Source organism: Anopheles gambiae, chromosome X, assembly GCF_943734735.2.
Source record: "Anopheles gambiae chromosome X, idAnoGambNW_F1_1, whole genome shotgun sequence".
NCBI classification, from domain to species: Eukaryota; Metazoa; Arthropoda; class Insecta; order Diptera; family Culicidae; genus Anopheles; species Anopheles gambiae.
In genome coordinates, this window is record NC_064600.1 from 17,146,256 (window position 1) to 17,172,500 (window position 26,245).

The following is a 26,245-nucleotide window of genomic DNA, read 5'->3' on the forward strand; positions in this document are numbered from 1 at the left end:
CGGACCGGAATTTCGCGGCCGTGCCAAGTGAGCGCCTTCTGACAACCGCGGCGAACGGATTTCGTCGTTCGAAGCCCATACTCGCCCCGTCTGTTTGCAAAATTGAGCTACTTTTTGTCGCGCGAGACGTCGTCGCGTGCTACGTCGTCGCTGTATGTCTATTTGAACGGTTACTCCACCTATGCAATCAAACATGGCTGCCCGAAAAGGCCTTGGAGCCAACCGTTCCGTCATGCGGTCACGATTTTGTGACCGCCAGCGGAATGCTTTAAATTCATTGTGTTTCCGACAGGCTCCCCATCCAGTGATCAAGTGTGAAGTTGCGAAACAGGCGAAAACAGCCAAGTGCCAACAAAAAACCTACCCCATCGTGAGTGTGAGGCGCACTGCAAACATCGTGCCCTAGTCAATTACTCCAATCAAACCAGTGCCGCTGTGTATTAAGTGAAATCAAAATGCCACGACGAGGACGTACTGCATCGCCCCCACCAGCCGCCCGCAGGTACCGTTTCTTTCCACTCTATTCCGTGTTGAGGTTAGGGATGTTCACTCGATGCTGCTCCTTTCGGCCCTGGCCTAGTGGTGGCCATCGCCTGTCGCCGCGTGCGGTAAACATCTGGAAAAAAGTATCGTTACGCAATCGGCACGACACGGCGGGCTGATTGCTCTCGCGATGGAAACGCTCGATGTGCTGTTGGGCAGATCCTTGAAAGCCTAGCCTCTCCCAGTTCCGGATGTCTCGTCCGGATTGGTTTGCAATCCGATTGCGATATATTGTCCCTCGGTGACGGTATGCCGACCGAAAATAAACGGTCCGAATGCATGAATGAACCTGACACACGGTTGCGTGATGCTGTCTGCTGTTGCGTCAGTTTCATCGGCTAGGAAAATGCTGAATAATTATGTTTGCCTTTGCATGGCAATGTACCAATGAGGATTTTGTTAAAATTATTTGTCATAAACATATTGCACCACATTTCATCATACGGAGCAATAGCTTGTTCGGGAAACTGCATCACGGGCGAAACACCGCATCATCAGCGCATGCTGTAAACAACCCACACGAAAAAGTGGGGTAACATCTAGAACTTTCCACCAAATCTTCTTCGCCATTGCTTAGATATTTTCTGTCTTTTTCCGTGTGTCGTCATAACTCCCTGCGCTGACCTTTGGAACTGGCTGGTCCGATCGCGACGTTGTTGTTGTTTTTCTTCTTTCAATAATATTTCTTACTCACTTGTTTACCCCTTCTCGCGCTAGGGCACCAATGGCGGCTGCACCACCGGCTCCGGCCCCGAAGCAGCCCGTCGTGCAGCAGGCTGCACCGGCCGCCGTCGCCGCCCCGATGGCCGCCCCGTCCCAGGGTCCCGGCCTGATGGCACAGATGGCCGCCACCGCCGGCGGTGTTGCCATCGGATCAGCTGTTGTAAGTGTTCGACCACCGGCGGCTCTGCCTCATCCCAAACACAAGCACACAGCATCGGTCTGTAACTGTCTTGTTTCTTTTTTTGCGGTACGCTTTCTTTTCCAGGGACACACGGTTGGCCACGCGCTCACGGGAATGTTCAGCGGATCCGACTCGAAGGAGGCGGCACCGGTTGCGGCCGCTCCGCAGCAGTACGCACCAGCCCCCGCCTACCCGCAGCAGCAGCAGCAGGCCGGCGAAACCGGTCCGTGCTCCTGGGAGATGAAACAGTTCCTGTCCTGCGCCCAGAACCAGTCCGACCTGACGCTCTGCGAGGGATTCAACGAGGCGTTGCGTCAGTGCAAGGTGCAACATCATATGTAACTTGCTAGGACGTGAGGCGTCCCGTTTTAGCGATCCAATTGAAGAAAACAAAAAAGAGCTATTTGCTTTAGATCGTATGGGTTTACACACAGACGCACCTTATCGGGACGCGAAGATGGTGTTAGTTTAATTTATCGCCCTTCATCCAGCTTCGTAGAGCTGTGTGTGTGAGCAGTATGGGGGGGGATGGCCAGAGGGCATTGATTGACCATGGTGGCGCAAACGAAATTCCGCTGTGGCGAGCTGTTAGGATGTGTTGTTGATTTTCATTTTGCCTTTAACGAATAAACAGCCCCAACGTAGCGTGTCTACAAACACGAAACACACCTGGCCCATTTTATTTATTTATTTTGAGTTCTTGTACGGGTTACACGCGAACACGCGTCACAGATAGAAGGAAAGTAGCAGCAATAAAGATGCAAAAGTAAAAACAATCTAATCGAGCAAAAATTGATGTCTTATTGATGTCGTTTGTTTTACATCATTCTACTAGTATATATTGTGAACCTTTTGAATTACAGCTTTTGCATGCATCCATACACTAACAGGTATGATAAGTGACATTGCTAGATTTGTTGATTAATTCTAAAACGCAATGAAACAATTGAGAGTAATTGTCGTGAAATTCTTTTGGAACGGTGAGTCCTGGTGCTGTATTCGGAAGCATCAAGACTCGTAATTTTAAGCGCAACATCGTTCTTAAAACGATTAATAGGTACCATCTGTCTTCATTTTTATAAGACAGAGCAAGATCGGTCAGAAAAATATTAAAATTGTGAGGGAACGAATTCGACGTAACGTGAATGGCGTCAGACCTGAAAAAGTCTTTATGATCGGCTTATAATATTATATCAAATAATCTTGGATCATTAAGGCATTAGAAAAATGAATTGGTAATTGAGTTTCTGGATCATTCTAGCAAAAAAAGGTTAGAAAGAAGCAAATTGATCCTGTCTCAGGCATGCTGATCACAAATTAATTTTTTTTCGAATGAGAAATCTTTTGTTCTACAGCAACCACACATCACAACAAAACGATCGAGTGTGGGCAGCAACCAAGGAAAATATTCCTACGTCCCAAATTTATCTTCCTCTTTTCTCATAATCCAGTTCTAGCGATGTTTCGGGTCCTATAACTATTTGTAAGCGCGGTAAATTCCTATAGATTTTCATCGAACATGGAGTAAAAATTATCGCCATGCATTATATAATTGGAGTTTTGTAGAAAACTGTTGCCCAAAACTAGCAGAAGCTCTATGGAAAGGATAATTATATATTTTAACAGGAAGTTGCACCCGCACACATTGCCAACATTGCAGTGGCGGATCTAACGGTAGGCGGACTAGGCGGTCGCCTGGGGCCCCGTCGATGTAGGGGCCCTGTAGATCGCCATTCTATAGTATGTCGTATGGACAGAGTACTAGCGACAAGGGCCCCCGGAAGGGCCCCAATGCTTCAAATTCATTTTCCTGGATCTATTTGTATTTATATTTTCTATTTGGATCTAGACTATTTCATGAAGGCGAGAATTTCACCTACTAATTGCTGCCACTTGGATGACTTCCACAGAAGTACATATGTGATCTTCAAGTGGGTTATAGATTTGATGGCAATGAATTAATCGACATCTTAAAAATTGTATTCGTGCTTAAGCATATTACCCACCAAAAAATTAAAATTACGATGTAACATGCTTCTTTTTTAAAATATTCTACCAGGAAATGTTTATCAAAGGAACAAAACAAACGTTCTTAGACACAATCCAAAATATATCGTTCTAGAAACAATGTATTTTGGAAATATTAAAGAAAACACTAAACCAATCGATCACTTATTCAAGAACGGCAATGCTAGTGAACTACAAATATCTTCTCGGTACTAATATTGAAACTATTGTTAGTATATATGCCCTTTTTATCAGCACATTTGCGGTCTTGAAACCAATCACAGTGAAATCTATCTAAGGTAAATCTTCAAAGGACCGTCAGCTTAGACAGATAATTAAGTTGAGGAAAACTGATGAAGGTGTTGCTATGAAGTATCCAGGAAACTATGGTGAAGTCATGGCCTCCTTTGAGAATTTCGGCTGCCAAATCGCATATGCAGCTTCAAGGATATTCGCCTTAGAGAGATATTAATCTTGAAGAGACATAAAATGTATGGACTATGAAGGGACCGTCAAAATGTTCATCTTAAAGAAACAATTCATCTTGAAGAGACTGCATTTTAGAGAGATTTCACTGTATTTCACTGTATTTCACTTTTCTTACAAATCATATGGAAAAGAGCCTACCCCATAACGAGTTTTTTGTTTAACAAGTGAGTCACTGGAACGGACTAAACTCGTCATAAAACATCAAAATAACATCAAAACACTTGTGAGGAAAATTTTGTGGATTCGAGTAATTAGCAGGATCGATCTCTTTACGTATTCCAAATTAAAATATAAAAATCTATTGCACTAAAGGCACACTAGGTATTCAAATATCAAGTATCAGTGTTTTTTTTTCTTCAAATTTTTAAATTATTTCGAGTTTTCTAACCGTGCATAAAAAGAAAACCATAGTTTTTGTACTATATGTCTAATAATTGGGACAAAATAGTATTACCCCAAGAAGAAGTGATCGAATATAAAAGGATAGGACTCGGACCGCGGAAGACGATCGTTTATTAGATCGCGATAAAGAAACACCGCATTGATCTGATTGATCATTTGGTCCATCTCATATACCCCTCAGTCTTTTCCCGGTCAACATACGGTTTCATTCTATCTCGGCTTCCATTTTTACATATAACTGAGTACGTTCTTCTATTATCAATACTCACAATATTCAATACATCTCCTTGCTTTCGTATTGCCGCGGATCTTAAATGGCATGACGCGGGTTTCGCGATTTTTGAATCGAGACTTCTCTAACAGCTCTGACAACGCAAGGATATACCCGTGGATATATCAGTGTGTGCAATCTGTGACAGTTTCAAAAAACATTTACGGTAGATGGTGAAAGTAAACGGGGCGAGTGATTCCAAAAATGCTTACTGTAAATAATTGGAATAGAACTTTCAAAAACATGCATCACTCAACCCGATATACTGCGATTTTGTTACTTTTCAGATATTCGAATTCATATCCGTACTTACTGATCACGGTGCACACAGTCGTTTCGAGTTGAGCTGCGCTGTTGTTTTGCTGGAAAGAAACTGGATGATCTTGTGAGAGTCGAAATAATTTGAAAAGGCACGTTAAGCGTTTTGTTTTTCAGTATTTATTGATTCAACGTTTAGCCGGTATCCCTGTTTTCGACAAGAATGGGATAAAAATGAGCAACTAACTGTACACAGCGCGGATGGGTTTTTGTGTCAATCGAGTTCTTAAGTGTGTTTTTTTTTTGTTTGTTTGTTGTCTTCCTTCCATTAATTCTTACAAGGTGAAAGGTTGTGTAGCCTTATCGTTATTTCGATTTCGATTCACGCTCCCCTTCCAACTCTAGCCTAGCATATGTACAAGGGACGAGTATATGCACACAAATACGCACACAAACACACACACACACACACACGAACAATAGTTTGACATATACTGGTATAAAAATATTTTAAAAAAATCCCTAAATCACTATCACTAAAGGCAACAAGCAAACTTGCAGTGTGATTGGAAAATGCAGTATAGAGCGTATTGTAGAGTTGGTTTTCTTCCACTGCTGATTAAGCTAGAACAAAAAAAAACGTATAACTAACGTATTTACTAACCTAGCCTGAAGGGGCAGCACTCAGCGTGAGTTCCGATGTTTTTTTTCTTTTAAAAAGGCTACCAAATGAACTGCGCAAACCTAAATGGATGCGCTGTTTTCTTCTCCCCGATCTTGCGATGCGCGTTGCTGCTTTTTGTGCGAAAGAAAACGGGTAAAGGAGGAAACACACGCGACAGAACAAAGTAGATCACCAGACACACAAAACCAAAAAAAAAAAAAAACAACCAAAACCCGGACAAAGAAAGTGCAGTACCGGTTACTACTGGGCTAGACACAAAGCAGTGGGAAGGAATTAAGGTAAAACAAATGTTTTGCAATAGATTGACTGGAATGATTTTAACGGATTGCGAAATTAAATGTATGTACGCCAAACAAAGGCAAAGTTTTTGGTTCGGTTTTTTTTGGATGTGTGTGTGTGTGTGTTTGCATTCTTTGTTTGTTTGTTTTTCGTTTGACTAGGACGTTTCAAGACTTTTAGAGAGGCAGAAAGGCGTGTGCTATGAAAGATATAATTCAATTTAATGAACAAAAAAAAAACAATCCAACTAAAATAAAAATACGTAACGTTTATGTATCTTCTAGCGGTGCGCACACTATTCAAGCATTGCGTATATTGTCTAGGCTGTTTGCATTTGCGCGGCTCGCGGCCCAAAATCAGACTCAGAATTATGACCTGACGGAAGCAAAGCGATTGCAGTCGGTTTTTAATATTAAATCAGCATCAGTTAATTATAAATTGGACGTCCCTTTCATGCTGGTGTCGGGAGGTCGGAGACCCAGCGCAAGATCACCACGATGTGTGTAGGTGTGTGTGTGTGTAAATTCGACAATCATCATTACTAGCACAGCATTAGCGTATCGGTACAATAGTTAAACCAAGAACGAACAGAGAAAACCCCCCAGTGTGCGAACAGAGTAGAGAACTGGGATGAAAGAAAAAACACAGAGGATGGAGGCAATGCTAACTGACTGACACAGAAGAACGGCGAAGGAGAGCTTTACAGTGTATGTGTATGTGAAAAATAAGAAATAAAATTAAAAAAAATAAACAAAAAATAACATAAATGCAACCATGCATCACTAAACGCGTAACAACGACGACGCGCGCGGAACCCTATCTATTGTGTCGGTAGTGTTACAATGCCACGCCATTGTTTTCGACCTGTGACAGTGTTTGGCATGATTCTGTCTTTAAATTAACTTTACCGCTGTTCTGCAACTATTGCACCGTTTACGTAAACGCGTCTGTTATCCTTACTGGGAAAGGGGGCGTACTACTAAAATAGACAAAATTTTGTCTGAGAAAAAAGAAAGACACAATCAAAATATAACACAATGTTTGTGTGTGTGTGTGAAAGAGAGAGAGAGAAAGAAAGAAAGAAAGAAAGAAAGAAAGAAAGAGAGAGAGAGAGAGAGAGAGAGAGAGAGAGAGAGAGAGGCATCGAGTATACAGCGGGGTAAATCGAGTCACATTAATCATAATTACAGCATCAAACATACTAACACACACACACACGCACACTCACGCGCAGCATGATGAAGGCTCAACATTCTAGAATATGGAGCAAAACCAAAAAAATATACATATACGAAACAATTTGGACTCACGATGCATAAAGCGTTATAAAATAAATACGTGGCTCTTGGGCACTCTGCCGGCTCTACACTCCCTCAGGCTGCCCAACTCTTTCGCACGTTATCGCTCAGGCTACCTAATTGTGACCGTCTCCTCTCCTATCGTGGCCCTCGTCTCACTAAACAGACAGGAAATCGATGAACATGACAAAAATCGTTCAAAAAGTAATTAAAAAAAAAACAAGATATAGAACGCAACGGGCGCATCGTTCACTATCACTACAAAGCTCCGTGTGGTTTTGGGAGTTGCGCGACGTATTAAAAAAAGAAAGAAAGAAATTATCGCTATCCTCTCTCTCTCTCCCTGGTCTTGTGCTCACATCGTGTTGTACGCGTTGGCGGTGACCGTTGTCGCGGCCGGTCCCGTCGTGCCGGACACGGGCGGTCCCGGGGCCGCACCCATGTGCCGATGCTGCTGCAGCGGCCCGACCGTGTAGTGGTGATGCACGATGTGATGATGGTGGTGATGCCGCGCGCCCGGACTGATCTTGGCGAGCGGGTGCGTCCGGCCATGCTGCTGCATGCGCTTGCCGCCCCCTACCGTGCTGAGCGCCACTCCCCTTCCTTCGACTGCACTGCCGCCCGCACCCTGCTGCGACGCAGCCGAGCGTGCGTTGTTGTTGTTGTTGTTGTTCCGGGCGTTACTGGTGGCACTAATACTGGGTCCGGCGCCGATGTACGTGTGACTGTTGCCGGTGGTGGTGGTGCTGCTGCTGCTGTTGTTGTTGCTGCAGTGAGCCGTATTGGCGCCACCCGCACCGTGCGCCGGTATGACCAAGCCGCGCACGATCGGCGGCACCGGCGGGCGCATCGTTTCGTCGAGCCGCAGCTGTGACGTGGAGTGTGTCAGCGGGCCCGGCGCCTGCACGCACGCTTTGCCGCCCTGCTTGAGCGGCTCGAACACGGACCGGGGCCGCTGGGTGCGGGACAGAGAGTTGCTGCCGGTGGGGCGCATGCGTGGCCCGTGCACCTCGTACCGATCGACCAGGTCGCGCACCGTCACGTCTTCGGGCAGCGGTTTGGCTGGGCTGGACGCGGCCACCGTGCTGGGCGGCGTGGCCGCGGTGGCGATGGGTTGGTGTTGCTGCTGCTTCACCTGGCCACCCATTGACACGTGTACGGCGACCGGCGAGGACGGCAGCGACCGTACCTTCTTCTGGCCCGTGCGCCGATCGTTCGATTTCGCCTCGAAGTTCATCTTCAGATTGCGCACCTTGCCAGCACTGAACGCATCCTCCTCGTCCGCGGCCTCCTCGGGCTTCTGCGGCTGCCGGTTGGCCGTGCTGCCGCGCACGTTCACCCGCAAGCAGTACGGCGCGGCAGCGCCCGGTTCGCCCGTCCGCGCCAGCAGGTTCACCGCAGCCGCGAACGAATGCTGCTGGTTCAGCTTGGTTTGGCGTTTGGCGGCCGGCGCTGGGTCCAGGGCCGGCCCGCTGGTTGAACCCGCTCGGCTGCCGGCGTACATGTTGTAGGAGTCGGGCGCCGAGGCGGAAAGGCGGGCGTAGCTCGATGACACCATGCCCTGGCGGGCACGGTTCGTTGGCAGGTGAAGGGGATCGGCCGATGGGAGGTTGTGCGCCGGTTCGTGCCCGACCGGGGCTGGAACCTTTTCCGAGGCCGGGCCGGTCCATTTCAACGTGCTGCTGCTGCTAGTCGCTGCTGCCGCGTTCGAGCCACGCTCTTCGATGCGTTTCTTCGTGCGCTTCACCGTGCCCGGGTGCCAGGGGATATCTTCCTTCTCCTCGATCGGGGGCGGCGCACTGCCGCTTCGAGCAGCCCCACTGCCGCTGGGTACGCACCGCTGGCCAAAGCAGGCGACGAAGGGACCGTCCACGATGCCGGCACAGCTCGAGTCGCAGCTGCTCCAGGAGCATTGGCGCATAACGCCCTGCTGCTCCGCCACGGGCTCCGATTCGACCATCCGCCCGCAGACCTCCACACTGCTGCTGCTTGCCGGCTCGACCGGCTCCACGAACGCTGCCGTCCCACTGCACTGCTGTATGATTTGCGCGGACGACGTCCAACAGATCGGGGGTGGTTCGGCGGTCTTAATCTCACCGGCCAACGGTGCGATCGCTTCTCCCGGATCCCACTGGGCGGAACTGTTCGCGTCCGCTGCAGCTGTGAGCAGCGTATCCGCACCACCGTCCAGCACGACGTTCTTGCGTGACGCTTCGCGTATTGCCGAGGCAACGGCGACGGCCGCAGCCTCCGCCGCCACGGAAGCGATCGGTATCGGGACACTGCCCGCCAGTGCGGCGCCCGGGTCCGTCAGCAACGGTGGCGGCGCGATCGGTATGTTGGCGCTACCACTGTTGCACTCCAGCTCGCTGACGATTGTTTTGACCGTGGACACTGGCAACGAGGCAGTAGACGCAGACGACGACAAGGGGATGACGCTACTGCTGCTGCTGCTGCTGCTGCTGCTGCTGCTAGTGGTGGTGTTGTTGGATGGCACTGTTGTAGTAAGTGACTGCACTGGCGAGGATCCGGCGGCAGCTTCCTGACCGGCTCCCACGTGGCTGCTGCTGCTGCTGGTGGGGAACAGTTTCCGCAGCAAGCTGTCCGTTCGATTCGGCGTGGTGGTGCTGCCGGCGAGGGCAGGCTTCACGGAGGCACCGGGCTGGCGCACCGACCGCGACGGCATCTTGTCCTGCAAGTGCACTATCTGGTTCGGCGACACGCTATAATTCTGCCCGTTGCCGCACGGCATCCTTATCGTCTTCGTCTCGGGCGTGCACGGCGACCGCATCTCGAGCGCCCCGCCGTGCAGGTGCTCGAGCGAGTAGCTCTGCTGCTTGCGCCGCCCGGACGCTGACGCCGGTCCGCCCGCGTCGCCCGCACCGTCCAGCTCGAGCATGGTGCGGGTACGCGACGCTTTGCTCGCGTCCGCAAACGGCTGCTCCGCGTACGCTAGCGACGAGCCGGCAAACTCCGCACCGTCCGGCCAGCGAGGATTGAGCGATTCCGGCGACAGGCTCTTGTGTCGCTTCAGCGCACCCGCCGCCCGTGTACAGATCCGCCCGTCGCAAGCGCTCCACGGTTTGTACGGGCCCTGCGGGAGGTACAGGTTGGCCAAACATTTCGCCGCAGCCTTCGCTGTCGAGGCCGGGCCGGGCGGGCTGCTGCTGCTGGCGAGCGCTGCCGCTCCCAAGGGCACGGGATGGGACGTCGGTTCGCCCTGCCGATGGTCTGGCTGCTGCCCGGATGCTCCCACCTTCAGCTGTCGTGTGCGCGTTCGACCCCGGCACGGGCCGGCATCACCTTCATCCACGCCGTCGGCGCTCGGGTCCTCCTCTGGCGCAGGTGCTGCCTTCTCCGCCACAGCGACTGCCTCTTTGCCCAGCGCGTGCACGATCGGGAAGGAGGGGTGCTTTTTACCGCCACCACTACCACCACCGCTCGCCCCGTTGAGCGCCTGTATCAGGGGCGTCGGTTCGCTGCCGGGCAACGAGCGGCCCTCCTTCGCGCCGGTCAGCTTCAGGTTGGTTTCGCTCTTGCTGCGCTGCAGCTTCTCCTTGTTCTTCATCGCATCCAGCATGCCCTGGTACGTTTCCAGCTGCATCAGAAAGTTCTTGTTCGGCTTGATGCAGCTCCGCTTCTCCTTCACGTGCTGCAGCGCCTGCCCAAAGTCCCACCCGTTCGCCTTCATCGCGTACGCAATGACGACCGACGCGGACCGGCTGATGCCCATCTTGCAATGCACCAGCACCTTCGAGCCCTCCATCTTGGCGCGCGAGATGAACTTGAACGTGTTGTCCCAGTGCCGCAGCAGGTCCGTCTTCTCGTCGTCGTACACGCGCACGTTGCAGTAGTGGAACAGCCCGGGGAAGAAGTTGTCGATCTCGCGCGTCACGTTCAGTATGTGATGGACGCTGCAGGAAGGGTTTTGAGCGAAGCGAAAGAGGGTGTAGTTGTTGGGAGAGTTCACAAAACATCATAATCACGTTATGCGGGGAGTTACTTACCCGTTACGCTGCAGCTCCTCCAGATTGCTGGCGTTCCACTCCGAGCCGAGATAGACGTGGTCGAAGATCTCGGTCGGTGCGTCCATCTGGCCCAGGATGACGAGCATCTCCGCGTCGATGAACGGTTTGTACTCGCCCAGATCCATATCGAGCAGCTCCTCGAGCCGGCCGCGGATGAACTTGGACGTCACGTCGTCCAGATCGACCGACATCATCACCTCCTTCAGCTTGGAGCGTATCACACTTTCCGTTTCCTCTCGTTCGGTCGGTCTGCGAGGAATGAAAAAGTTGGTTTTAGTTGCAGCCCTCTGCTGTCCTTCTCTCAATCCTCCTTCCAATCCCATATGGCCAAACAGATCTCTAAACACTTTACGCACTAACACGAAACGAAACCAGCGTGCTTATATGAATTCTCGATCTCAACATGCACTTCGAGTGTACAAGTATGCTGCCGCTGCATATCGAATATACCACAGAGCATGCTACAAATCCTATGTTCTTCTTCTTCTATTTGGCGTAACGTCCTACGCGACATGCCGGCCTATACAGGCTTTCGAGACTTAAATCCTATTTTATGTGCCTTCAATTAAAATTTACTGTTGACCCTTGCATTAAAAATAAAATACTGCCATAATTTCCCTTGGCGATGAAGTGGCTAATACACCCTCTAGCTGCTGTAAGTTGTTTTCCTAGACATTTTTCCGGCGTGTTTGTGGATCCAAGCTCTGGCCCAGTGTCCTAGTCAGAAAGCTTGGCCTACACTCCATGTGATGCAAGCTCTTGCAATACTGTGAACATAGATGAAGATATAGTGCTTGCAGCTCTAAAATAAAGTGAAATCTTCTTGTTCACCAGAACCCGATAGTATTGCTTTCATTATCTTAAAAATTTGCAATGCCATATTTACTCCTCTTCTGCAACGCCTCTATGTAAGATCCCATTCATAAAAAAGGAAGCCGTGCTGTCGACTCGAACTACCGCGGTGTTTCTAGTTGTATATGCTATTTTAAGGTGTTTGAGTCACTTGTATATGCTGCAGTCCTTCCATGTGTAACAAATTATATTTTTGCAAAACCAACATGGTCTTATGCTTAAGTGCTCCACCATGACCAACTTGATGTGCTTTGTGTCCAAATTAATGTCTAACATTGCTTACAATGCTCAAGTTGACGCAATGTACACCGATTTCAAAGCCGCTTTTGTTAATAGCACATCAGTTTGTTAATAGCAAAATTGTAAAAAATGGAATTTGACAACCCATCATTATCCTGGTTGAGCTCGTACATTGCAAACCGCAAATATTCTGTCAGGATAGAAAATCATTCTTCCTCGCCATTTGTTGGTTTGTCGGGTGGCCATTATATGCTAATATTTCCACCTTTGTCCTGACTGCGAATCGCAACAATTTTGCTTAGATCAATTCTCTACTTGGTGCTCGTCTAATGGCTTGGTGCTTTGTTCCCATAAATGTTGTGTCGTTTTTTGCGGACGTCCGTCTAATCGCATTCTACGTGATTACTGTTTAGAAGGCATCAAATTGGCTGAAGAATCCTCTATAAAAGACCTGGGAGTTCGGCTTGACGGCTTGAGTTCGGATTGAACACCCAGATAGATCATGTAGTCAACATAGCGAATAAGCAATTGGGTCTCATTACTCGGATGGGCACCGAGATTCGTGACCAGTGCTACAAAATGTCATTGCTGATACTCAATGAAAATTGGTCATGACATGCCGAACACGACATGTGAATTCTTGAGTCCAACGTGATACTCTCACTGACAAGCTGAGCACAAGTATATTCATGTTTTTTTCTGACCAGAGCTGCCAAATGCCACTGCCACTAACCCTCATGACTGAAACGAAGCTCAAATCAGCTCACGTACACAACTGAGATGATCAGAGGTGAGACTCAAACAGTTGGTGGACCAATCACATGCTTGATTTAGCACCTAACTCTTGGTCACTCACTTGGTCACGACATTTTCTGTCGGTGATGTTCATGACATTCTTGGAATATACTTCGCGTGTGGTCCCAAGCAGCATAATGAGCATGAGATTCACCTCTGATGATCACAGTAGAGCTCGTGACGAAGATATAATTTTGTTTCAGGCGGCTTTTGTCATGACTATGTCAATAAAATTTTGCAGAACTGATCACAGTAAAAAAAAGTCATGCCAAAGTGACTGATCAACCATTGGTCGCAAAAATGACACAAAGCATGGTCACACCAATCGTTTCGAGTATCGCCTCTGATTATCACAATTGAGTACGTGACGCTGACATGGATTTTGTTTCAGTCAGAATTTTCTAATTTTCTATGACAATGGCCAGAATGATCCCTTCCTAAATGCCTGCGCTTCATTTAATCTAGTGCATGAGTTTTTTGACCATCACGTTCCTTTGTCCCGCTTCCGTTTCCGTCTCTTCGAATCCTCCACCCTATCTACTTTCTCCCATCCTTTGTTTTCTTCCCTATCTATTAAGTATTATACATTGCACAACCCTGGGTGGCAGACAATGTAAATTTTACTGCATAAGCAGCGCAGTTGCGCCGGATGACAGTCACTTACTTGTTGCGTATCGAGCCCGGCGACGGCGGGCGGCGGCTTTCGAGCGAATCCATCGCGTTCCACTCGTTCAGACAGGAGCGGTCCGAGTCGATGTGCGCCTCGTAGTACGCCACCCAGTCGTGGGACGGGCCGCCGGCAAAGAAGTTGTGCTCGCGCGCCTTAAACGAGGCCTTGTGCAGGGTTTGCAGCGCCGACCACATCGCCTGTACCGACACCGGCTTAAAGATGTGCTGCTTGCCACAGGAGCTAACGCTAAAGCCACTGCAAACGGAAGAACAAAGGGTACTTAGTAAATAGAGCCAACACGTTGCCGCGACATTCGAAATAACGATACGTACCCGTCACCGTCTAACCGTATGGAGGTGTCGGCGAGCACCTTCAGCACCAAGCCAACCGTCGTCCGCTCGTTGCAGTCGATGCCAAGCAGGCAGGACTCCTCGAGCTTTTTCCCTCCTTCCACGGGGATGGCACTGGTGCTGCTGCTGTTTGCTGGATGCAGTTGCTGCTCACCGGGCTCGTACAAGCACGTCGAATCGATCGCGCAGCTTCGTCTATCGCCGCCGAGCGTCGTCGCATCGTCCACACCACCGCTCGGGGAAGCGAACGGCGCACCGACATAGTCCGGCGACGTTACCGCGTCCACGCTTACCGTGCTACTGATTAACCTACTATTAGCTTTACTATCACATTGATCGCTTCTGCACGTTGGCGCTGCGTTGCCACCGGTGGGCGGTAGCCGACCGCCACCGGCAGAGCAGCCAACGCTCAGGACGCAGTTGTCTAGGCTGGACACGTACGTGTCGCTGCCGTTAAACGTTTCGCTGCTGCTGCTGCTGCTACCGCTGTGGCGCAAGTGTTGTTGCTGTTGCCCAGACGGCACAGTCGAGCTGACGCGACCGAACTGCTGGGACGCAACTGTGGCGTACGTGGCGGGTGGTGCCGCCGCCGCCGCGACCATTTGCAAGGTGGAGGAGGAGGCGGCGTTGCTACCGATCGAGGAACTGGTGCCACCGCTCGCCCCATGGTACGGCGTGGTGCCGGCGGTGCTATGGCGCTTGCTGGTGACGGTGCGCGACACCACCACCAAGTATCGGGTGCGACCCGTCCGCAACGATTCCAGCTTCACCGCCTGTATAGATAGAGAAAGAGCGAGATAGAGAGAGATCAGAATATTGTTACCAGAATGCGCCTAGCGCTCCCCGCTTACCATCTTGAGCGTTTCTTCCGGCCGGAGCAGGCAGGTCATGGACTGCAGGTGCTGCTGAATGTCGGAGGAGGACGAGCTGCTGCCGCTGCTGCACGAGGACGCCGGTCGACTGGGCGCTCTGCCTTCCACCTTGCCCTCGCCGGTGTCCGCCATGCCGATGCCGCCACCGTCGGCCCCATTGCTGGCTGCCGGCGCATCGTCATTCGCGGCGCTGCTGCTTCTGCTGCTGCTGCCGCCGCTGTCGGCGTTGTCGGCGGCCGGATCGACAGCAGCAGCGGTGATGCTGGTAGCCGTGAGTTGATCCTCGCACGAGGCACGAAGATGCTCGCCTGACCCAAGCATCAAGGCGATGGTCCCTTGGCTGGTGCTGAACTTCGGGCATCCGCTGCGGCTGCAATGACGCAACGCGACCGTTAGTTAGCCCGTCCACTACAAAACCCGAACCGCCGGTCGCTACTTACCCTCGGATTACTTTCGATTGTGTCTCTTCATCGCGCGCTGATTTCTTGTCCTGTAAAGGAGAGAGAGAGATGAAGAAAGAGAAGATTAAAGTAACTGCAAGTGCAAAGTGAGGATGCAAGCGAATGTGACACACCATAATTTTTAAATCACTTTTTAACTTTGATCACTTAAAGCAAACTGTTCTGGTTGCAGAGAGGGAAAGATGTTCTCGCTATGCCAGTCGTGATGCGAATGCAGCCCCGATGATTCGCAAGTACGATTCTGCTGCCAGGATAGGAGAGAAGATAGAGATAGCGGCCTTCCAGCCAGTGCACGCGCGGGAAGAAATTCCTTTCCACCCCCCACACACAGGAAATTTTATCAGTGCTGCGTCGTCAACAAACGCACGATGATCGTTCCCTGCTACCCACATCCTTATCGATTCGAGAATCGAGGTACGCCGAGATCGTGGCAAACATCATCACTAAGGCCCCTCCTTCCTAGTCATCTAACACCGCCAGTGAGCGGGTGACACAAAGCAATGTTGGAAGTTGGAGCATTTTTTTTGCACAAGCAGCGAATTTTACAAAGCATGAGACAGTAACACACCAGCCAAGGGGAGCCCGCCGTTTGCGACACAACAAATGCTGCGGCCAGCACAAATACATCCGCAATCGTCGCCGGTATGGAATCGAGGGGTCGTTCCGTTCGGCTCACTTTCGAACCGTGAAGGCCATCCCGCGAAGAAAATGGGGGAAAAACAGCGCGAGGCTCGTCGGCATGTTGCAACCGAACACAGCACAACATACACCGTGCAGCCCAGACGAACACACAAACACGAGTACATTCATCATATGTTGCAAATGTTTGTGTGTGTGTGTGTGGGGAGGGGTGTTGTTTTTGATTTTGTTAGTGATTTTTTTGGCTGTGGTTGTTTTGGTTTACGATTACTACTATTTATTTCGACCACGATCAACCTTGCGCGATGCGTGTACGCGTGCGTGTGTTCGGGTCGCACGGAACGACGAGTGCTTTGCGTCACACACAAGGATGATCGAATAAAATCGAAATCAGGCGTGCATCGGAACCTCGCATCGAAACCTAAGGTAAGGTCAAAGTAAATTTCGTATGCTGTGGTAACGTTTTGTGGCCGTTGTTCCTCTGCGCCGGAAGGGTTGATGGTGGTAGCGCGTGACCGATCGCGGGGGCGTTTGAGTGGCTATCGCCCCCGCGGCGTTCCGTTCACTCGACGCTTTGCGCGGCCGAACGAAAGGATATTGCGATGCGTTGTCGGCCAGAGCGGCAAGGCGCATTGAAACGGTTTTTTTTGTGCAAACACAGTAGTTGCGAAAATTGAATTCGAATTAGAAAATAAGGCCTTTCCCGTCGTGGAGGAGGGGGTTGATCGGTAGAAAACATTGCCCTGTCCAGGCGGCTTACGACACACTAGACCGGAATGAGCTACGTCATATCATGCAGCGGTACCACTTTCCTGGAAAGTTGATCCGGCTGTTAGAGACCACCAAGAACGGGGTGCAGTGTAGGGATGGGAAAAATGAAGTTTAATCGAAGTGGATTCCGGCTAGCTCCGAAGTTTTATGGAATCGATTCCGGATAGTAGCTCCGGGATAAACTTCCGGCATCATTTCCGGAATCGGCATTGACTCCGGAATCGGAATAGGCTCCGGAATCGAAGTCGGTTCCAGAATAGGTATCGGCTCCGGAATTGGATCCAGAATCGACTCCAAAATTGAAATCAGTTGCGGAATTGGCTCCGAATGCTGCTCCAGAATCAGAATCGGTAGCGGAATCGAAATTGGAGTCGGTTTCGGCATCTCCATAAGAATAAGCATTTGGGTCCAATTATGCTATTTATTGATGTCCGCAAAGCATCCAACTGTACTTGTAAACGTTCAATTCTCATGAATATTCCCGATCTGATCTGATTTCGTTTCTGAAACGTCTTATTCCAATTCAAAATATTTTACTCGGAATCGGAATTGGTCAAGTCCGATTCCGAGTTCCCATCACTAATGAAGTGCACGGTGAGAGTCGGAATTGTTCGAATCTCTTCAACATTGCCCAGGTGTCATTCGATGTGCGGAGCTAGACAACGACGTCCGTGGCACGATCGTCTACCGATCTCGCTTACTGATGATTTCTGCGGTACCACGATAGAAACACCACTCTACCAATCTCTCCAATTTATTGGCCTCGCGGATGACATTGACATCATCGGCAGGACAACATCGAAGGTGTGTGAGGCGTACACCTGACTCAAACGAGAAGCAGCAAGAATTAGATTGAGAATCAATGCGACGAATACTGAGTACCTGCTTGCCGGAGACTCAGAACATCTGGGAGACAGTGTATTAGTTGACGGCGACAATCTCGAGGTAGTAAAAGAGGTCTGCTATCTCGTCAAAGGTCAACGTCAATAGGTCAACGGCATCAGCAGCAAAATCCGGACACCCCTACACATACTATGGGCTTCTCCGACTGCTGAGATCTAGAAGACTTCGAGCCCGCTCGAAATGTGAGATATATCGCACATTGATTTGCCCAGTCTATGGACACGTGGACCATTCGAGCCTAGGATGCAAACGCTCTAGGGATACGATGGCTGGAGCATGTTATGAGGATGCCTGACTTATGCCCCACCAAGAAGATGTTAGACAGCGATCTCCAGTTCGGCATGAGGCACAGGAGAGCACAGCGAACTCGATGGCTGCATCAGGTGAAACAAGACCTGTCGGAGGTCGAGTATCCACATGGATGGGAGACTGCAGCCAGGGACTGAGCATTCTCGAGAATAATTGTTGACCGGGCCATGTCACATCGACATGAGAGATTTCATGAGATTTCAAGCGAAGAGATTTGTTTTATGTTTTTATTTAATGATTCTTCCATAATGCACCACCCAAAATGAAGAATCATATATAGATATATCTTCTTTCATCACACATCTGAGTCATAAATCATGGTTGCCCGAACAGAGTAAGATGTCGTTAAGTTATTACCGCGTCCATCGATTCATTGAACGGTGGCTCACTTACCACTGTCATTGCTGGCCATTTAAATTTTACGACCGCAGCGTAGTTTTGCTTTGTTTCTATTTTTTTGTTATATTTTTTGTGTGCTATCCATCCGCAGCGAACGAGCATTTAACTGCTAATTGGAATGACCGACCTCGCTGCATTTTGCCGCTGGCCGTCTCCGGCGATCCTCGAAATTGTGGCACAAAACGGAACGTTTATACAGACAAGAGAGAAAAAAAAAACACATAAAACGACCATAGGCTCCCTTAGACCGGCACGGACGCGCATGCTGCAGGGAAATTTCAGCAACAAATTAACCAAACCCCATAAACCTTCCCGATCGAAGCCAGACTCAAGGGGTTGGTGGGGCGACTTGCAAGCATGCAACTAACACACACATCCCGCCCGCCGGAATAGGGATTGGCAAAGACGGCGCTTGGACATTCGCCCGTCGTAGCGAATGGTTTTATGATCGCAATTATGCACCGCATCTGCATGTGCAAGTTACCACGTGCTTTTTTATTGACGGTTAATAAAGATGCGCCATAAATATAGGATTGCCCGTCGGCTATCGATTATTGGTAACTACTGCAACCGGCCAGTTAGCATATTTCCCCATTATCCCTTTAACCGTACAAAAAAATATTAAACTTCGTTTTTTATTTCTGTATTTGTTTTTAAGCAAAGTGGCGGACGAATTGTATGCATACAAAAAAAAGATCGAATCGAATCGGACATAACACTCGAGTGCGCTTTTCCGTGCGGCTAAAACTGACTACCGACCCCCGCGCACCGCACCTTTCTCTCTCTCTCTCCTTCCCCCCCTGCTATCATTCGCACGGAGTGTATGCTTATGAACTGTCCTACCCGAACAACAACAAGAGAACACGTCCAACAGTGTGGACGCCGTACACAACAGGCCCGTGTGTGTTTGCGATATAGGCAGACAAATTCTAATTTTAGGCGGGCATGCGTTAACCCGATCGTCCTTCGCGCGACGCGGCTTCCTTGTTGGCGAGACCCGTTGGCGATACAAAACACACACACACACACACACACACACACACACACACACCTACCCGTGGTACGGCCTACATCCACTCCCACCAAATTTGCGCGCACCCATACATTACCAGTCGTAATTCTCGTCGTAATTTCTGGTGTCCCTTGATAGAGAGAGAGAGAGAGAGAGAGAGAGAGAGAGAGAGAGAGAGAGAGAGACAGAGAGACAGAGAGAGACAGAGAGATGAGGGGAGAGAAGACAAGAATGTATCTGCTCGGGGAGTGGGGCTGGAAAATGTTTTTCTTTTTTTCCGTTCCGCTTTAGAAAAGCAATCGTAAACGCTTTCTTGGGGTGAGGTCAGCAGTTTGCAAATAATCGGCGACCTAATCCACTGATGTCCCACACAGCTGCTGCACTACAAATCGCTCCCTAGAGCTAGTAGTGCATATAGGGAAGATAATTCTCTCTGTTGTTTGCAAGCATGTTGCTGTTTGATCATGATCCGATCTTGCAATGACACATCAAACGAACACGTGGAGTATGTGTTTTTCTTTTTGGAGCGAATGTTGATGCTGCTCCCCCTCTTGCGTGTAGTCGGGGTTGCTTTGAAGCCGTGGCAAAACAGCAAACCAGCAGCAAAGCCGGAAGCACCACCCATTCAACCCTGCCGGCTTGGGTGGGTGTTTGTGGCCGCACAAGCACCGCACCAGACCAGACACATCAAAAGGGCACGCACCGGAGGCTGAGCGGCATTATGGTGCGTAAATGTTGTCCTCTGCCGAATGAAACCGCCGGATAAACAAGACAAGCTTTACAAGAGCTGGGAGCACGTACAGCAGCGCGGAAGAAGTACGGAACAGTGCTGCAAAATGTCACTGTCAATGTCATAAAAAATCAAACTGAAGCAAAATACATGTCAGCGTCAAGTACTCAATTGTGATAATCAGAGGTGAAACGGTTGGTGAGATCAATGCATGCTTTGTGACATTTTTGCGACCAACGCTTGGTCAGTCACTTTTGTCATGACTTTTTTTTACTGTGATCAGTTCTACAAAATGTCACTGACATAGTTATGACACATTCCGGTTGAAACAAAATGTTGATCAGAGGTGAGACTCAAACAGTTGTTGCGACCATCACATGCTTGGTGACATTTTGTGCAGCCAACTCTTGGTCAGCCATTTGGTCCCGACATTTTGTGTCAGTGATCATCGCGATAGTCATGGGAGGTATGCGGTGCGTGCGACTGTGAATCTGCTTTGATTGTCTGTCGGGTCAAACAAAGCGAGAAAGTATGCTCATTTTGTCGCTCGGGACCACATGCCAAGTATATTCCAAGAATATCGTGATTATCACCGACAGAAAACGTCGTGACCAAGCGAGTGATCAAGAGTTAAATGCTAAACAAAATGTCACCAAGAATGTGATTGGTCCACCAACAGTTTGAGTCTCACCTCTGATCATCTCAGTTGTGTACGTGAACTGATTTGAGCTTCGTTTCAGTTATGAATGTTGGTGACTGAATCAGTGGTATTTGACAGCACTGCTCACAGCCTGACAAAATCATGATTATGCTTGCGCCGGCATTAAACTCAGCTTGTCAGTCAGGGTTTCGTGTTTGACTCTAGCACTTGTCGCGTTTGGCATGTCATGACGCACTTTCATTGAGTAGCAGCCACGAGCATCAAGCTACCAGGAATATGTTCATTGTTTTCGTTGGTGAATATCTAGTGATGCACATGACATTTTGCAGCACTGAGTACGGATCGTGCGGAAGGACAAGCAGGAAGTACTCCAACGGCGCGGGAGCACATCAAATGCAACCTATATTAGTTCATGTGCGGCCACAAACACACAGACGTGGTGGTTTGGGACGATCGAAAACGCGCAGGTGTGATCCAAAACGCACGACGAGTCTTCGATTGTGCTGCTGCTGCAGATCGGCAGACGCGCGGGAACCTTTTTTGAAGGTATAAGCGACATAATAAATAAAATAAGAAATCGTCACACCAGACCATCACCAGCGTTGGCCTTACCAGAAGGGGGGGGGGGGGGGAGGGACCCAGCCAGGGATTTAACTTGGCCCAATTGCGTCAACTGTACCCGGTACTACTTTCAAGGAAACATCAATCTTTTCATTATTCTCCTTTTACTGCTCAGGTGACCTACTTCTGGCCGTGCAGGGGCGCGCGCTAGTGCCTTCCTATTGCCACCACTCTCTCCATCTCCTCTCCTTGCCCTTCGTCTTTTTTTTCTTCTGCCAGACTCGTAGCTCGTCCCTCCGCGCGCGCTCAAGATTCATCTTCCTCTTGTATGTGTCGAATGCAGAAAAGCGCAGCTCTTGTTGTTGTTGTGTTGTTTCTGTCCCTGGCATGAGTCTTTTTTGTTTTTATGATCCGCAACAACTGCTGCTGCTGCTTGGACGCGGGACGCGCACGCGGGAGGATTCTCGTGACCTATTCTTCCATACTGGGGCTGCATTTATATTGCTACTGGTAGCATTATTTGTTTATAAACTGCCAACTTATTTGATTGCGATAAACGAGACCTGCGACTGATCAGTGGATAGAGCCATTTCAAAAGAAGATGTCCTCTTCCTAAGCCCCGGACATTTGACCGACGCCGACCATGGGAAAGTCGTCCCATACAGGGTTTTCCAGTTATCATAGCTGTGGGACACTTCATTGACTCTTTCATACGTGAAATGAACTTAATGCAATGGGAATTAGACTCTATAGGACAAACCAAAACCAAATGAATTTCACAAATCCAAATAGGAATTTCCAAGGCGTATCATATAGTCCAAATTCCAACAACGGAAGATCACTTCCAACAGGAAAGAGTCAAGGAAATGCCCGAAAACTATCTAAAACAACCAACTAAAACGCTGTAAGCTCCAGCCAAAGAGGTGGAGTCAGCGTTTTTTTTAAACGACGGGGAAAGACAATTGCCCAGGTTTTGGACGGATTTGATTTGGATCCTCCAGTCGGCAGCAAATCTCAGGGTGATATCGAGACAGCGTTGCAATCTGCTCTTTAGCTCGATCATGTGTTCCTCCCTGTGACTGCAATGGCCGTGTCATCAGCGAACAGAAACAGGATGGTCCGCTGGGAATTTGGTTTATCGCGCGCGCCAGCGTGGTTTCCAGTGCGGATGGTGGTGCAATTTCGCAACAGCAAACGTGTGCGGCGTGTGTATGCCAAGCTATCATTCCCGCATCGGTCCCGCAGCGGCAACAAACCGGATTCCCGGGCGATACAGATTTCTCTTCTTGTCCAGCTTGTCCCACATTCCTTGCGGCTGCTTGTCCGCAGGTTCACCGATGTCCAAAACGTCCCATGCCTTAATGTGCCACCATCAAGGGCACCGGTGAGATCATCACGAAGGGGGGCGATACACACACACACACGCCCGTGTTGGTGGTGCTTTGGAATAAACGGGTGCAAGGATGCAATCGGGATTGACCGACGGCCGCGTTGGGAAGCTGCCGGACAAGGCCGAACCGGAGTGGGGGTTCGATTCCCGTTCTCCTCCGCAGCAAGGACAACGGCCACACCACGGTGCAACCGTTAACCGACGTGCGTCCAAACGCCAAACAAGCCGAAAATGGCGTGTCTTCGGGTTTGCCTAAAACGAAACGCGTTAAATCTATCCCCCTCCCTGGGCTCCTCCTCCCACCCTCCACCCTCCTTTGGGGTGTGCTCTACCTACCGTATTATTGGTGCCGTCTTGGTTGTTGCTGTTGTTGATGGGGCTGCTGCCGCTGCTGCTGATCGGGCTTGTGACCAATGCCATCAGCCCCACCATGCGCGCCTCTCCCCGTGTCGCCCCGTCTACGCACACACCTAAAACACAGTCACGCGTACAAGCTCGCGCTCTCTCTTTTTCTCGTTCTATAAGTGCCCGGGAGAGGGATCTCGGCCGCGTGTGAGTCTTTTTTCAGTTGTCTCTGGTCGGCCGTTTCCGTTTTTTTTTTTTGCTGTTTTAACACACTTCCCTGTGCATGCGGTGCTGACTGCCGGTGCCGCCCTCGGTGTCCCTTTTGCTTTTGCGGGACAGGGGACAGGCTCTGGGGACAGTTGTGGTTGGGGGGGGGGAGGGTTTGCAGGTTTTTGGAGCCGGTTCGTTCGATACGGTTGAATGTGAACAAAACGGCGACTTTGGTTTGGCGTTTTTTGTTGTTGTTGATCGCGGAGGAGTTGTTTACTCGCAGAGGACGGAGCGTCTTTGCCAAACGTTCGTCTGCCGCCCTGCTTCCCGCCTAGCGCTTCCCCCGGCAGGATTCGTAGCGGCCGCAGCAGCAGCTACGGCACACGCACAACACATCACGCACACAAACGCACACACACACACAAGTACACTAACAACAACAAAAACACATAAAATACAACACTGTAGCGACTTGTAGCGCGCTGCACTACTGCTTCTTTTTCTTCTTTTTTTCACCCCGTATGGCTGGGGTATTGATCAGGGGGCAGGGTACCACAAAAAAACACACACACGCTCACGCAGAAACACACTAGACTAGGGTGCTGCTGCTGGTCGCTAATGAGGAGGATGAGATTTGGCCCGTTGCGACTTTTATATGGGTCATACGCGACAAAGCACAACAACAACAGCAGCAGCAGCAGGAACGGGCGCGCACATGGCTAGGCACGGAACCGCAACCAGCGGACGGAGGAAGGAGTGGACGCGCCGCTGGGGCAATGGCGGCATGGCGCCCGAACAGCTCTCCCGGGTTTTGGGGCGGATGGCGGTGGTCCCCCCGGGAGCAACGCGCCTTGCACAGGACAATGACACACACGCACGCAAAAAAAACGAACACACACACACACAAACACTGGGAGAACGGGGAGACACACAAAAAGCGCGGCGCGGCGCACGCACGAAAGGAGCGCACAGAGACACACACAGAGAAAGACACGCACGCACACGTACGAATCGCGCGGAAATCGACCTTTTGCCTATTGTGACTGTCTGGCTGGCAGCGCGGCAGCTGCTGCTACTACACCCATCGTGGGGCACCGACTGCTGCTGGGACGAACGCTTGCCTTGCCTGGCCCACACATTAGCCGAGGAGGCTGCGGCTGCTGCTGCTGCTGCTGGTGGTGCCGTACTCGAGTACCACCACACTGTCCATGCTTCGCAAAACGCATCCACACACACACACACACGCACGCACACTCACACAAACAAAATCACACGGGCGGAGGGAGAAGGCCGCTTCCTGTGGTTTTTTTCTTCTTCTTTTGATTGCAACTCCAAATCTCCGCCGATTCCTTTCTTCCTTTTAATTTGCGCTACCGCCCCTAGCCCCTCACCAGCACCATCACCACCACGACACTCTGCTGGCGCGGTGACCCTGTTGTTGTTCCATACCGTGCCTTTTTTTGCTGTTGATTGCAGACTCTTGTTGTTGTTGTTGTTGTTGTTGTTGTTGTTGTTGTTGGTGGTGGGCCCTCTTCTTGTGTTGGCCAATGGACCACCACGTTACGAGCGTGTGTTTCTGTGTGTTTGTGTGGGCAGAGAAGTACTCCGGATGGTTAGCACGGGTGCTGGCTGGCGGTCACACCATGCGGCCACGACAGCGAGCGGCGTTTTTCTCACTTCCTTCTGGGCTTTTGCTGGGGGGGCAGACTTGATTGGCTGATTGGTTTACGCCGCTGTTTTCCTCGAGGCGCACCACACGACTTTTCACGCACAATCACAAACACAAATGCACACATACACACACAGACACACAGACACGTGCAGACGTGCAAGCTAGGGCAGACATAAACACTGTCGCGGATCTGCTCCCTTCCGTGTAGCGAACCCGTACCTTGTGGGTGTTTTTTTTTTTTGGAGGGGGGGAAGGCGAGGGCAATGAGGCGACGAGGCTGCTGGTGACACACTGTTTTTTTTTGTTTTTTTTTTTGCTTTTACTTCACTGCACTCGGACTGTTCCTTTCACCCTTTGTTCCTTGCCGTGCTGTGTGCTGTGTGCTGGCCGCGAATGGTTTTATTGCACATGGCGCCTGCACTGCTAGAAGATCGTCTGGATGCGCCGTCAGACTTGTTTGTGTCTGCCTGCCTGCATCCACACACACGCACACAAACACACACGCGGGGACACGGGAGCTGCTCGGAAATTACGCTCTTTTCCTTCTACTTGTTACGCCTTTACGTTTGCTGCTCCCCGCCCGTGCTGGCCCTTTGTTTTGCGCTCCACTGTTGTCGCCGTCGTCGTCGTCGTCGTCATACGGAACGCCTCGTGGGTAATGGGAAGAGGCGGGTGGTGGGGGAACTGCACTGTTCGCGAGAACTTTATTACCCTTTGCACGTAGGTTTGTTGACCGATTGGCGGGTACGGCTGGTACGGGTGCGGGTGTATCGTATGTGTGGTGTGTGTGTGTGTGTGTGTTTGTGTCCGGTTGTAAATATGTTTTCCCCTCCCTTGCACAGACCTTCGGTAGCCGTTTTCTTGCACACAGGGCGCGCGCGCGCGCACGCGGGGATTGGTTCGGAAGGGGACGGGGAGGAACGCTTTTCCCTTCTGATCACTTCGAGCGGTCCGCACTGGTTCGGGCGGTGTGTTGCATTTGACACAATACCACACAGCAACACGGCAGCACTAACTGGCGACGGCCATCTTGACAGTTCCCTTTGCTGAAGATACTGGCTGGCCCACTTTGGCACGCATCCGCACGTACGCTCTACCGTCTGCCGCTGCTCCCTTTTACTTTGGTGTGCGTTTCGCTCTTTCCCTCTACGCTTTCGGTACGCACCGCACGGCCGCGGGGGTAAAAGATGGTGCTGGCCAATTTGGTGGCTCTCTCTCGCTCTCTCTCTCTCTCTCCTT

General features: G+C 50.3%; 2 protein-coding genes across 5 annotated transcripts; one reads left to right on the plus strand and one right to left on the minus strand.

Moving 5' to 3' along the window:
* The first annotated feature begins 210 nt into the window (after positions 1-210).
* Positions 211-2,223, plus strand: LOC1277414 (coiled-coil-helix-coiled-coil-helix domain-containing protein 10, mitochondrial). Of its 2 annotated transcripts, XM_316875.6 has the most exons (3): positions 211-502; positions 1,261-1,426; positions 1,532-2,223. In XM_316875.6, the coding sequence occupies exons 1-3, from the start codon at positions 456-458 to the stop codon at positions 1,787-1,789; spliced, it is 471 nt and encodes a 156-aa protein (XP_316875.6). In that variant the 5' UTR covers positions 211-455; the 3' UTR covers positions 1,790-2,223. The 2 variants fall into 2 exon arrangements, with proteins under 2 accessions (XP_316875.6, XP_061509856.1); XM_061653872.1 differs by having other exon boundaries at positions 259-502; positions 1,261-2,223.
* A 2,815-nt stretch (positions 2,224-5,038) lies between these two features.
* On the minus strand, positions 5,039-26,245 carry LOC1277415 (mucin-19). Of its 3 annotated transcripts, XM_061653837.1 has the most exons (8): positions 25,851-26,195; positions 23,116-23,949; positions 15,384-15,433; positions 14,923-15,313; positions 14,054-14,844; positions 13,716-13,976; positions 11,144-11,413; positions 5,039-11,050 (listed from the first exon to the last, which is right to left on the minus strand). In XM_061653837.1, the coding sequence occupies exons 2-8, from the start codon at positions 23,209-23,211 to the stop codon at positions 7,492-7,494; spliced, it is 5,418 nt and encodes a 1,805-aa protein (XP_061509821.1). In that variant the 5' UTR covers positions 23,212-23,949; positions 25,851-26,195; the 3' UTR covers positions 5,039-7,491. The 3 variants fall into 3 exon arrangements, with proteins under 3 accessions (XP_061509821.1, XP_061509830.1, XP_061509840.1); XM_061653846.1 differs by having other exon boundaries at positions 23,116-26,245; XM_061653856.1 differs by lacking the exons at positions 23,116-23,949; positions 25,851-26,195 and adding an exon at positions 15,518-15,612.